This window comes from Elephantulus edwardii, unplaced genomic scaffold, assembly GCF_000299155.1.
Source record: "Elephantulus edwardii isolate Elephantulus edwardi_28Jun2011 unplaced genomic scaffold, EleEdw1.0 scaffold00188, whole genome shotgun sequence".
Lineage (NCBI taxonomy): Eukaryota > Metazoa > Chordata > Mammalia > Macroscelidea > Macroscelididae > Elephantulus > Elephantulus edwardii.
The window spans coordinates 6,433,761-6,447,377 of record NW_006399938.1 but is presented as its reverse complement, the minus strand read 5'-3'; the positions used below and the strand labels follow the sequence as shown (position 1 = coordinate 6,447,377).

The following is a 13,617-nucleotide window of genomic DNA, read 5'->3' as shown; positions in this document are numbered from 1 at the left end:
AGGCCATGGCATCCGGGATATCACTGCAGATGTCAGATAGATCCTAGCTGAAAGCAGAAAATACCAGAAGAATTTCTATTTGTGCTTTATTAACTATACAAAGACATTTGTCTGTATGGATCATAACAAATTATGGTTAACATTGAAAAGAACGAGAATCCCAAAACACGTAATTGTGCTCTTGCAAAACCTATACTTAGATTAAGAGGCTGTTGTGCAAATAGAGTGCAAAGGAAGACTACATGGTCTAGAATGAAGAAAGATGTGTGTCAGAGTTGTATCCTCTCTATACTTTTTTAATCTGTATGCTGAGCAAATAATTTGAGAATCTGGATTCTATTAAAAAGAATGTGGCATCAGGATCAGAGGGAAGCTCATCAACAACCAGCATTATGTAGATGATGCAACCTTGCTTGCTGAAAGTGAAGAGGACTTGGAGCACTTGCTGCAGAAAATCAAAGACTACAGTCTTCAAAATGAATTACATATCAATATCAAGAAGACAAAGAAACCTTGTCAGTACTAAACCACTGGTAATACTATGATAGCTTGACAAAACAGTAAAATTGTCAATCACTAGATTTTACTTAGGTCTACAATCAACATCCTTGGTGCCAAGAGTCTGGAGATCAAGAGACATTTTGTATTGGTCAAGACCACTGTTGGGGACCTCTCCAAATTACTGAGGAGCAATAATGTCATTTTGAAGAGTAAGATGTACCTGATTCAGACCATGGTTTTTCTAATCACTTACCATGCATATGAGAGCATGACAATGCATAACGATGACAGAAGAGAAACTGATGCCTTTGAGTGATAGTGTTGGAGAAAAGTACTGAATATCCCATGGACTTGCAAAAAAAAAAAAAAAAAAACAACTCCCCAAAAGAAACCCCAAACAGATGTCTTGGAGAAAGCAGAGCTGGAGTGCTTTTTGGAGGCAAAAATGACAAAGTTTCATCTCACATATTTTGAGGTTGTTGCTAGGAAAGGCTATTCCTTGCAGAAGGATATTTTGGAGTTAAGGGTTTATTCAAAGTGGCTTTTCTAGCAATTGCTTTACCATGCCATGTGGATGGGTGAGAATATGCAAATAGGGCATGTTAGCCTATCCACAAGGGGATTGGCTATCTCACCAGTCTACAAGGGAATTGCTTAGTCTCTTCATTAAATTGAGTAGATCCAGAAGCAGAAAGAAGAAATATCACCACTATAAAAGAAAAGCAAGAAAGAGAATATAAGTCATCCTTCAGGACCACAGCAAAAGCCATAGTAGCCAAAGAGGAGAACCAGAGACCTGATATGAGATGGAGCAGACCTCGGGACTGCGGCCTCCCGCAGACAGAACCAGAGCTAAGCTAAAGGGCTTACCCAAGCTTGTTGGACAACTTGAGGGTTGGGGATGTGGTTCAGAGCCAATATTGGCAGCACTAAGAACTTTGTAACACTCGCCTAAAGCCTGAGTTTCAACAGGTGCCTGCGAGCACATTTCAGAAGCTGTATTCTACTATTAAACTGTACTTCCCCAGCTTGGTTCTGTAATCAGATTTTGGACCCTGTAAAGTAGTAAGACTGGTGCTGAGATGTGTAGGAAGACGTCCAGGAGCGTGGTGGACATATCTGACTTCACAGGAATTGGTTTTGTGTTGTTTATGCTATTGACAAGGACAGTTCCCCTTTGTGAAGTTAGTAAAGGTCAGATATGGCTGTTTCCATGTGGCCCTTGTTCTCTTTACAGATATCATGCCTGGAAAGGTGGTAAAGAAGAGGAAGAGCTTTAACCAGATGGATTGACACAGTGACTGCAACAGGTTCAAGGATGCCAGAGATGGCATAGGATAGGACAGGCTTCAGTTCTGTTGTAGATAGGGTCGCTATGAGTTATACTTGACTCTCCAGCACCTACCCATCTAACTACAAGGAACCCTGGTGGCATAATGGTTAAAGCATTCAACTGCTATCCAAAAAGTTTGTGGTTCAAAACCACCATTCCACTCTCTGAGAGAAAGACATGGTAGTCCAACTCCCTAAAGATTTATCATTCCAGAAACTATGGACAGATCTACTCTGTCCCAGAGTCACTGTGAGTTTGAACCAACTCAATGGCATGGGGTTTGGAATGGATCTTTTAATTACTGTCTTTCTTAGCAAATTACCATGAATTTAAAAGTAAAACTAAACCCTAAATCCACTATAAACTTTTCCTTATGACTCAGGTGATTTTATTTGTTGCTTTTCCATAGCTGTTTCCTTTGATCAATAAATATTAGAGATCAACAGAAGCAAGACCAATGAGGTGAAGTCACACTGCCCTATGTCTTTGCTCAGGTTTATCCCAGAACCCTGGGAAATCTTCTCTTCATGCCTCTCACCTAGAAGGTAGGATGATGACAATACCCTCAACCTACCCAAGAAAGAGGGACAATGAGATACTGTCTGCAATGAACGGAGTGCCTATAGAATAAAAGTTCTCATTAACACAACTATATAAAAGGTCTTACTGATACAAGCCGTTGTGACAAACATGGGATAACTTTTCAGAGCAGACGCCTCTTTACATAAAAGAAACAATTAAGAGTATAGACTATTGTAGCATTGTGACTATGTGGCATTGCCTTGTGAGAACAGATTTCAAGAATGCGGAGGTGGGCAAAGGACCACAGGGTCATTATGCTTCCCAAGGATGGATGTGATCTGACTCATCTTTCAGACTCGGTGTAGTTACTCGGAGACCAGAAAAGGCAGAAATGAGGTGTGAGACTTTGCAGCTTTGTTTTGCCTGTGTGGTACTCCCCAATCATCTGCACTCTTATCCTCTCTTAGGTCTTGATTTACAGGGTAGAGGAGCACAGCAGCAGCAACAGAAGCTGTAAAAATAACTATCAGCTGTGATGAGGGAAGCAGGATGCATTACCTTCACAAAAGTGCAAACAGCTTTCTTCCTAAGGCATGTTCTCCTCAATGCCTCTATCTGAAAGATTTAGTCAGCTTAACTTCTGTGTCTGTCAACAGCTTTGAGCAAGCAGATATTTTCTCAGCTAGTGACCCCTGTAACCTTGGGGAAGAATGCAACCGCCTGAAGAAAGGCACTGGAGGCAGTGGAAGTGAAGACGGTCCCCAAACCACAATCAACCAAAGACTGCACGCGGTTGCTGCCAGTCTGTGCGAGGCTCACTGGCTTTTTGCCTTCTTGATTTGTGGTTTCTCACTGGCACCGCGGTTTCTGTTCCCTGCCTTGAACTCTGCTATCCAGACACATGAGAAACAGAACTTTTATCTCCATGGATTAGTTACAAACTTCATTTACACCAACCTAGTCTTCTCCAGCATACAAGAATATGAACATTGCTTCTAAGTGCACAGGTAAAATAGCAAGTGTACAACTGATGATTAAACACATTTGAAACTTGTATTTAAGATACTGATAAAGCAAGGAAAGTGAAAAAAGAAACCTTATTACCTCTTAGTTCAATAAATCGCCTGTAATCAATCTTGTTGCTGATATTAAATGGCAAGCTACCCAACCAGAAATATGACTGAAATTGAACTTGCCATGGTAATCACCACAAATTTCCAGAAAAATAGAAAGGAAAGTAATTCATCTTTTATAATAAAACAAGCCATTTGGCAGTAATTTAGTAGTTCCTAGAAGTTCAAGGATGCCAATTTGTCATAGTGGCCTGAAAGGGGTACACAATTCTTGGTAAATTATTTGCATTATTATGAAAAATTAAAACATTGTTTTTAATTGAGAATTGAAATTACAGGTCCCACAATATGCCAGATGGAAAAATGTTTCAAAAGGCATATTTATCACATCAAAAGAATGAATTATCCAGTGTTGCAACTCAACAAAAAGAAAATTCCCTGAGGGGCAGGGTGGGGGGGGATCCCAAGGCTGCCAAATTGATTACAATACACAGTGACCATTTACTGGGTTTCCAAGGCGGTAAATATTTACAGGAGGAGATTGTCTATCTTTCTCCATCATAGCTTCAAGTGGATTTGAACTGTTGACCATGCTGACCCTCCAGATAACAGTGCAACTCACTATGTCATGAGAGATCTATTTGAAAATAAAAAGCTACCATAAAAATGACTCACTGGACTGACAAGAAGCTAAAAATTTCCATTAGCACTTATCTTTGGTACACAGCATATTACTATCTTGGGGCATAGGGGTTTTTTACAACCACAACATCAGAATGATGGCTCCATTTTTTTTTTTGGTTAAAGAAATATCAGGACTCATCACACTTATTGTGCAACAATTATCAAGTATTTTGACTTGATTAAATGAGTAATTAGAAAAGTACCGAAAAGGAACAAGTGCTTCTGTTTCTTGGGTAAGCCCTTAAAATTGTTTATCTTAAGAGTTTCAACATCAAAGATCAGAATAAACCACTGTTTCTGCTTTAGAGGCTAAGAGGTTTCCTCACTCAATCCCTTTGAAAGACTAATCTTAGATCAGATTCTAGATGAGGCATATTAAAATTTGGTTTTTAATTGGAAGCAAGACCTGGTATTATTTTATACTAAGGGAGCAAAAAATGTAATGCAACAACTTTTTTTTTTTTTTAAATCTAAGTAAGACTTGGTGATCTATTTCTAAAAGAATAAGCCATTGAAAGCCTGTGGAGTCATTTTATTCTGACTCTTATGGGGCTTTCAGAGTAGAAATCATTTCCACCCTCACTGGTAAGTCAAGCAAGTAAAAGACTATATAAGAGAAAAAAACAAAGTTCTAGACTGATTCAACTTTCAATCTCTCATTGTCATGGAGTCAGAAATGACTCATCGCTGACTCTCAATTGGATTTCTGAGGCTGCACAGAGTTCTGGTGGCCTAGTGGAAGCAGTAGCACTGCCACTCTAAGGTATGTGGTTCGATTACACCCATGGCTCCTTGGAATGAAGTTGGGCAATCTCATCTCATGTAATTTATAGCCTCTGAAAAACCCCTGGAGGATCAGCTATGAATGGGGTCTGATTTGATAGCAATGAGTTTGAGAGTGAGTGAGTGACATATACTCTGAAGCAGAATTTCAACAGGAAAAGCAGAATTATGGTAACTGGCTTAACCTTTGTAAGCTAACATTTAATTTTTCAACATTTTATTAAAATGGGTTGACTTCAATAACATTTTCCAAACACCTCAATGATGTTTCTTTTGAAAGTTCTACTCTACTTTTTATATCATCTTACGTATCCTCATACCCGCCCATTGCACTGAGTCAATTCTGACCCAGGCTAATCCTCTTGGGTTTTCAGAAGCTTTATATTTTTACAGCAGGAATAAACTGTGGCTGATGCCTTCAGATGGCCAACCTTTCAGTTAGCAGCAACGTAACCAACAACCACACCAGGGCTACTTATAGTTTACTACTTTAAAGATTTCAAAAAGCTGCCACATTATCAACGTGAATACTAGGACAGGTATTAGATACTCCACAAGGAAAACCGAGGAAGAAAAGACATATATAATTTACCTAGTGATTACAGCTGGAAAGCTCATTTCTCCACTAGATTGCATATTGCCCTCATATATTTGCATAAACAATAAGAATTTACATGTCATCCCCCTTTACAATATATTAACAGATGTGGGCAAGGAATTATTTCTTAATTATGTTAATTTGGGCATTTCAAAACCACTAAATATATGCTTAATCATAAAGAAACTTACTAATGATTAGAATACTAACCTGAATAAGTAGTTTGGTGGTAAAGCACGGGTTTTGGAGTAGGACCTGGGTTCATTGCCAGTGTTTTTGCTATATGACCTTATTGTTGTTGTGTACTGTGGAACTGACCCATAGCTGACCCTCAAGCAGGTTTTTAAAGGTAATTAATTCCAAGGGAGGAGACTGTCCATCCTTCTCCCACGGAGGAGCTGGTGGATTCCACCACATACCTGTGGGCTGCCGGTGCAGCTCCTTACCACTCAGGCCACCAGAGGTCCCTATTGGGAGTTGGGTAAATAATTTTACTACTGGAATCAATCCTAAATTGCAAGTAGAACAATGACACCTCTTGGGAATGTTGTTACCAAATGAGACAACATAGAAAAATTGCTTAACAAAAGGTTCGGGGGGGGGGGGTGTACACAATATTAGTAATAATTATGATAATGGATGGCATGTAAAACTAAAGAAAAGGTTTTTCTGAATGCCAACATCATAGCCATAACTAAGAACACTCACAATAAGAAATTGTGGACAGTTTTTGATGAGGATTTTAGATTTTCTAATTAGGGGGAAGAAGTGTTGCTCTTAGTAATGGTACTTGGTAGCTGAGGTGTGCAAGAACAGTTTAGTAAAGCTGCTGGGATAGAATGTAAGACATGGATGCAGGGAGATATTAAAACTGACAATATGTTCCTGTGTTCTAATGTCTGGCACACTTTGACAGGGGTGTGGGAGTTGCACTGTGTGGTAGTAGTAAGAGGAGCTGCCACTCACGCGGGGGTGACACCCTTGGGCAGCCCCAAGGCGTTGACAGCGACAGGCTGCGGCTGCGAGGGCAGCAGGGAGCTGAGGAAGCCAGCGGGCGTCTGACCATGGCTGTAGCGGGCCACGGGCGAGGAACAGTGGGAGCCAGAGCTCAGGAGCAGCGGTGGCGGTGGCGACGGCAGCGGGAACACCTCGGGAGCCGAGAAGGCCGCGGTGGGGCTGAAGACCGGAGGCGGCGGGGGCGGAGGTGGAGGCGGGGGCGATGGCGAAGACGGGCCCCACGGAGCCTCGACCTCGGCGCCAAAGGGCTGCGCGAAGGGTGGCAAGGGCGCACGGCCGAACTGTTTCAGCGTCGGCGACATGGGCGACGGGAGGCTGGAGGAGCTGGGGCTGGAGGTGGGCGTGCCGTGGCCCGACGCTGGGCCCAGGTTCTGCGCGGCGATGAACTGCTTGGGGCGCGCGTAGTTGAAGGAGCCCGAGGACTGCATGGCGGGGGCGCCGCGGGAGGCCAGCGCGCTCATGGGCTCCGCAGCGGCGGGCGGCGCGCAGGCCGCGAGCTCGGGGAAGGCTGGCGGTGGCGGGAAGGGCGGCGAGGGCGGCGCGCTCCGCAGGGCGCTGGCCTCTTGCTCCAAGCGGATTTGGTTCTGAAGCTGCTGGATTTTCAGAGGGTCCCTGAAAAGAGACAGAAAAGACACATCATCAGAGAGTGGAACACGATGCCTTCTTTTTCGGCATAGTGTTTCAAGCATGTGCATTAACTTCTTCTCTATCCCAAGTTCCAAAGCATACCCGGGGATTAAGGCATGGTTATAGTCTGAAGCTAACACTGCCTGTAATTGATTCTTGACAGAGCTCAAAATCAGTTAGTGAGACTCCTTATCGCAAAGTCAGATTTATGCTTTACCCAGCATGATCCAAGTTCGTTTCAAAACGTGACAGAAATGTTCTTGGCTTGCCAGGAGCCATTATGCCTTTACACAGAATCAGCTCCATGAAGAGAAAATACCCCAACCCAAACAACTTGTGATCTCTCAGTCTTCTCATTTGTAGCTATTCCTCCCCTCAAAAGAAATCACAACAAGACATTTTAAAGAAAAGCAAAAAATAAGCACTTGACAAGTTATTTTTGACAGATTTAGGTTAGCCTAATTTGCCTACTTCACTGCTAACAAATTCTATTGAATAAATGAGAGGCTGACTTTCCTAATGACCTCTTTTAATGTCTACATCCTCCCCTAAACAAGTGTTTACCAATTCCAAATTTTAGAATTATACAGCAAACCTTAATATACTAGAATACGTTGTGCCATATGTTTAAATATTATGCAACAAAGGATTGTTTAAATATTTTCTACTGAGAAGAGGTAAGCTGAATTATAAATTGTGTTACAATAAGAGCTAATGAGTAGCTAGCTTTTAAGTATAACTGGCTAACTCGAACTCTGTTTCACTCAAAAGCTTTTCTTGAGTTTATGTGCGAACTGTTGGCCTTCGTGGCGGACGGTGACTAAAGGTCCTGGAAAGAAAATCTAACAGAAGGTGGCGCTGTAACAATCAGCTAAAACAGGAGACCTTCAAGAATTGGTCTGGGGACAAACAAAACTAGGCTTCTCATCTCAAACCAGTCAAAACTAAAATATAAAACTCAAAACTTTCTTATCTGTAGGCATTTAATCCTAAAACCTCAAACTTTCAGAAACTTAATGCAATAAAAGGAATTGAGTGAAGCTGCTGATAAAAAGCTCAAGAAAAAGAGGGCTTAAATCTGCTTCCAAAAACCATTAGATGTAGGAACACAATGCAAAGAAGCTGATAACTCCTTTCTATACCCTATTACAGTATTAAGGTACCCAGTTTATTAAATCTATAAAAAGACCAAAGACTAGAGGTCTTTCCATTTTCCTGGGAGTGAAAAAGTGTAGAGAAAAGAAGATGGTTCTGTATATGCTTACTCTGTGCCGAGTATCAAAGACTCCAAGAGCTATCAGCTTCCCTCCCTCTCCCTTGAACTTAATTTGAGTGCCTTAAAAGAAACCACACTGCTGCCAGGACTAACAAGACCTCTGTATGGTTTGAGCACACTGCCCTGCACATGTGCTCCCAATACGCACGTATTCAAGGCTGATTCTGGGATAGAACTCATAAAAACCACCCACTAACCCTAACACCCACCATCCAGCACTCTCATTCAGAGGGTTCCTATTCTTCTTTTTTATTACTCTTCCTTCATCATCTTTTTAATATTTCCTAGCTATGGCAAAACCTCCCATTCAATTCCTGGAATATTTATCATCAACATCCTGCAGTTGACCCATGCACCTAGATTGGGTGGGTGTGCTCCGTGTGGGCTTTCTCAAAGGCAAAGGCATTGCTCTTCTGCTCTGTGACAGACTAGCCTCTAAACAGCCAGAGCCACAGCTGTGTTTTAAGGTTTTTAAAGCTTGGCCTGGCATCAGCAAATAGCTCTGTGTGGTGGCTTGCTAGGCTGTCACTTGCATCATCTCATTCCCAGTATTAGGTATTAGTGTAATAATTCTTCTGGCCCAGGATTAGGGAGAAGCCCCAGAGAAGCCTTCTGAAAAGCCCAGATTACCACTTTATTGGTTGCTTCCCTGTAGAGTCAAGTCTACTCAATCTGGCTTAAAAAAAGGGATGTCCAAACTTGTTAACGCAAAATGGCTTAAAGTTGCCAAGGTGCTACTCTTTAGTAATAAATGACTCTTCAAGTCATTGTTAACATAGCAGTTCACAAGAAATGAATAGCCATTCTGGTGATTTGGCTGCTAGCATATATAGCGATGAAGACCTTGGCTAAGGTTTCCACGAGGCCCAGTTTTTCAGTGGTTCAAACTTGGATGAGAGAGATACAAGATGAATGCAGGGTTTCAACAGGTATGGGAAAGAAAACAAGTAAGCAAAGGCACTATTTTGAATAGTTGGGTGTCAAACTTGTTTTTGTGGAAAATTATTTTTTTTTTCAAATGCCTGAGTTAAATGGATTTGGAAATGACAAAATGCACAAGTGAAAAATATTTTCTCAATTCTCAGTAAGCCACTTTTAGAAAAGCTTATTTTCAGGAGGGGAAAAATGTACTAAACACAGATTACCTGAGACTTTTGGATGTTACTTACAAGTTCTTTACTAAAAAAAGTTTTTTAAAAAAATCCTGTTTTTGGTTTCTAACTTATTTCTACTCTTCTGTCTCTGAAAATGAAACACAATCAAGGCTCTTGACAAATACTGTATATAGGTTAAAACATTAGGCTAAGAGTTAATTCTATACAGATCTAGTTGCAAAATAACACTTTGTAATTATAATTTAAATCTCATCATTAAACTCAGTATCTTATTGCATAAACTATTTGGTTTTGTGTAAGTACATATTCAATTCCCCAAGTTTCTTTTATTTTTTTTTATCCCTTGCAATACAGTAAATCTAAGAATTCCCTACTTTTGCTTCTCCTTCAAGTCCAAGGATTTCAATAGTAAAAAAATAAGACTGCTGAGACTTTTTGTTGAGCACATGCCACAGTCCCTTTGCAAACAGAAAAAAGTGGAGCATTCCTTGGAAAGGGCTATTCTTTAATAAAAAAAGTTATCCTGTTTTTGGTTTCTAACTTATTTCTACTCTTCTGTCTCTGAAAATGAAACACAATCAAGGCTCTTGACAAATAAGGTATATAGGTTAAAACATTAGGCTAAGAGTTAATTCTATACAGATCTAGTTGCAAAATAACACTTTGTAATTATAATTTAAATCTCATCATTAAACTCAGTATCTTATTGCATAAACTATTTGGTTTTGTGTAAGTACATATTCAATTCCCCAAGTTTCTTTATTTTTTTTATCCCTTGCAATTCAGTAAATCTAAGAATTTCCTACTTTTACTTTTCCTTCAAGTCCAAGCATTTCAATAGTCAAAAAATAAGACTGCTGAGACTTTTTGTTGAACATATGCCACAGTCCCTTTGCAAACAGAAAAAAGTGGAGTATTCCTTGGAAAGGGCTATCCTGCTTGGCAGATGGAGAGTCTAGGAGAGATAGGAAGATCCTCAACGAGCTGAATGGATGCAGTGACTGTGGCATTGGGCCCAGATGGGTCAGAGCTGAGGAGGACACACAGGAGAGGGCCAAGTTCAAATCTATTGTTTACAATGTTGCTGAGTGGACGGCTGGACTTGACTGGATGGCATCTAACAAGACAATAATTTCGTTATGTAAGTGCCACAGCCCCTTTTCAAATGGAGAAAATTGGATGCTAAGTCATTTATTAAAGGTTACAAAGCAAATGGCCTGCAGAGGCAGGACAGCACCTGTGCCATTCCTCTGGCTTCTTCCAGAACACCAGGCACATCAACACAGAAGAACTTCAACCTACAGTGTGATTTTTTTTTAAATGTGGTTTCATTTCTTTCTTAATGGCTTTCCAAGGTTCACAATGGACAAAAACGGTTTGTATTCAACTAGTACTAACTTATAGGTTAATGTTTTGGACTCATCCAGAGTTTTTATGAAGTAAAGGTCTGGTGACTTTCAAATGAAAATATAGTCCAGAAATCTCTATGAAGCAGTTCTATGCTGTGACACATGGGTCAGAGACTAATCAAGAATGACTCCACAACTGTAGACTGAAGTACCTTACCTTTAGGCTTCTTATAGCCATAGCACCTCTAAGATTTGAATGTCAGTTAGGTTTTGCTTTTACAGATTAAAGAATATCTGACTTCAAAGTGAATTCCTTTTAGACCAAAATGATGCCCCCCCCACTATAAAAAAAAAAAAGAAACTGGGGATAAAAGCCTTCATTTAGGAAGTAGATAAATACCAATTTATTTGACTCTTCTCCTATATTGTAAAAACAAACAAACAACCAAACCAAACAAACAAACAGAAAAACAAACCAATAAAAATACAAGTAGGACAAAGATTTACTTGAAAACAAAAACAATGATGGATCTAGAATATAACTTACTTTCACATTCAATAATCACATCTTTCCCTGAAGAGACCATAGCTGACATCCAAGCAGATATATGCACACCCATGTTTATTGCAGCTTTGTTCACAATAGCAAGGAGTTGGAAACAACCTAAGAGCCCATCAACAAACGAATGGCTAGAGAAGCTGTGGTATATTGCTGCATTAAAAAACAAGGAACTCATGCAATATTATTCAAAATGGTTGACTCTGGAGAACATTATGCTGAGTGAAATATCCCAGTCACAAAAGGACAAATATTACATGATGCCACTGTTGTAGAATGGGACTGTCCTTGGGGTTGGGGAGAGACTGAGTAAGATGGGTTCAATAATGTATACTGCACTGAAACAGAGGAGGGAGAGAACTGTCTAAAAGAGAGATGTAACTGGGTATTTCTGTCATCACAGGAGACTAGAGCGAGGGCTGCATGGTGGAGGGGACCTGGGGGAGTGTTTGTAAAACAATGAAAGAATCTTTTCTTTTACTTTTCCATAAAAAAAAAAAAAAAGAAAGTTAAAAAAAAAATAATAATCACATCTTTCACTACAAAAAAAAAAAGTAATTTTGGAAAAGTAACCAAACTAAAAACACAGATTAGTAGTTCCAAACACCAGAGCAGTTCATGAGGAAAAGACTAGATGTGCAGCTGGATTGTTCTGGGTCCAAGGTTGAAATCTACTTCTGCCAGCCACTAACTCTGAGAAACTGAGGTGATTGAGAGCATCAGGCCTAAACCAGGTGGAAGAGAAACTTTTACAAAATGGGTGCAGTGTTCTACATGGCAGGAGATTTTCCTCTTCATCACTCCCCAGTGCAGGGAGTTGGCCAGGGAAGAGCAGTGCAGGGCCAGGAAAGTATGGGGGAGGGGCAGCTGGGGAACTGGAAATGGGGGTGAGCTGCCAGAAGAGCTAAGACCTCTTCACAGCTGCTCTTCACCATTCTCGTCCTCACATATACACCAGGTGGCACTCATCCTATGGTTTGACACTGTAGTTACAACAACCCTGGGAGGTAAAAGTTACTATCCTCAATTTCCTCCCCCCTTCAATTCCCTCTAGGTGAGAGAGGCCAAGTAGCTTGTCTAATAGCATCCAGCTAATAAGTGGCAGAAACGATGTTTGAAGGGCTGGTAAACAAAAAAAAAATGTTTACTAAAACGCTACTTACTATTGCTGCCTATCTCCTTTTTCTCTGGAGAACTGTAATCTCAGTTCAAAATCAATGATAAGAAAGCAAGTTTGTAGAAAACAACTTCTATGTAAATTGGAAATACTCGGGATAGCTCTCTGGAGCAATATCTGGCCTGTAAAAAGCCATTTATACTTTACTCATACGCAAAAGATTGGAATATCTGTAATTGTCTGGAGAACCTCTTGGGACCACAGAAGTAGAAAATATTTTTTACTTTAGAAAGAAATATGCTGTTGGTTTTTATATTTACTTTTACTTTTGATTGTGTGATAGAAAAGCTATTATTACATGATGAACAGTTGCAATATTGAACCCTCTGAAACATGGACTTCTCTAGTCCTGCTGTTAATGGGCATTTTTAAAGGCAGGGACTGATTTTTAGCATTCTCAAATGAACACCCAATTAAACACTAAACATGACAGACATTTCACTGTTAACAAAAATTTTTTTTAAAAAGACAGTGATTTCTGGCTACAATTTGTATAACCTCCTAGGCTTATCAGACATATTCAGTAGGGTAGTAAAGCCTAGGAAGACTAGCAAATTTTAAGAATTTTCAAATGAAGGTAAATAAGTAAAGCAAGGCACATGTGGTTGGCTTTTCTCACAAACTATTACTCTCTGGCTAGGACTAATTCAGTGTCATGTTATTGTTATTATGCACTGTCAAGTTGGACCAATTCCTAGCTGATGCTCCAGTAGATTGGCAGAGACAATAAATCAAAGAAAAGGAAAATGCCCATCCTTAGCTCAAAGGTGGTTTTGGGTTGGCAGCGCAACTCCTTACCATTAAGATACCAGAGTGTCCAAAGGGGAGCTCTGGTGGCCTTGTGGCAAGGAGCTGCAACTACAATCCCAGAGGTACACGGTTCGAATCCACCAGATGCTCTGCCAGGAAAAGGAGGGACAATCTCCTCCTGTACCAGTCAGATCTGATTTGACGGTACATTCACACAAAAATAAAAAAAATTTTTTAAAAAGATACTAGAGTG

The 13,617-nt window shown here is 40.3% G+C and overlaps 1 protein-coding gene across 1 annotated transcript in view; it reads right to left on the bottom strand.

Annotated features, from left to right (window-relative positions):
- Positions 1–13,617, bottom strand: part of PALLD (palladin, cytoskeletal associated protein) — a 672,347-nt gene that overhangs the window by 59,068 nt on the left and 599,662 nt on the right. The window contains exon 10 of the mRNA XM_006896661.1: positions 6,461–7,123. Within this exon, the coding sequence (XP_006896723.1) occupies positions 6,461–7,123 (663 nt within the window). The remainder of the gene's footprint in view (positions 1–6,460; positions 7,124–13,617) is intronic.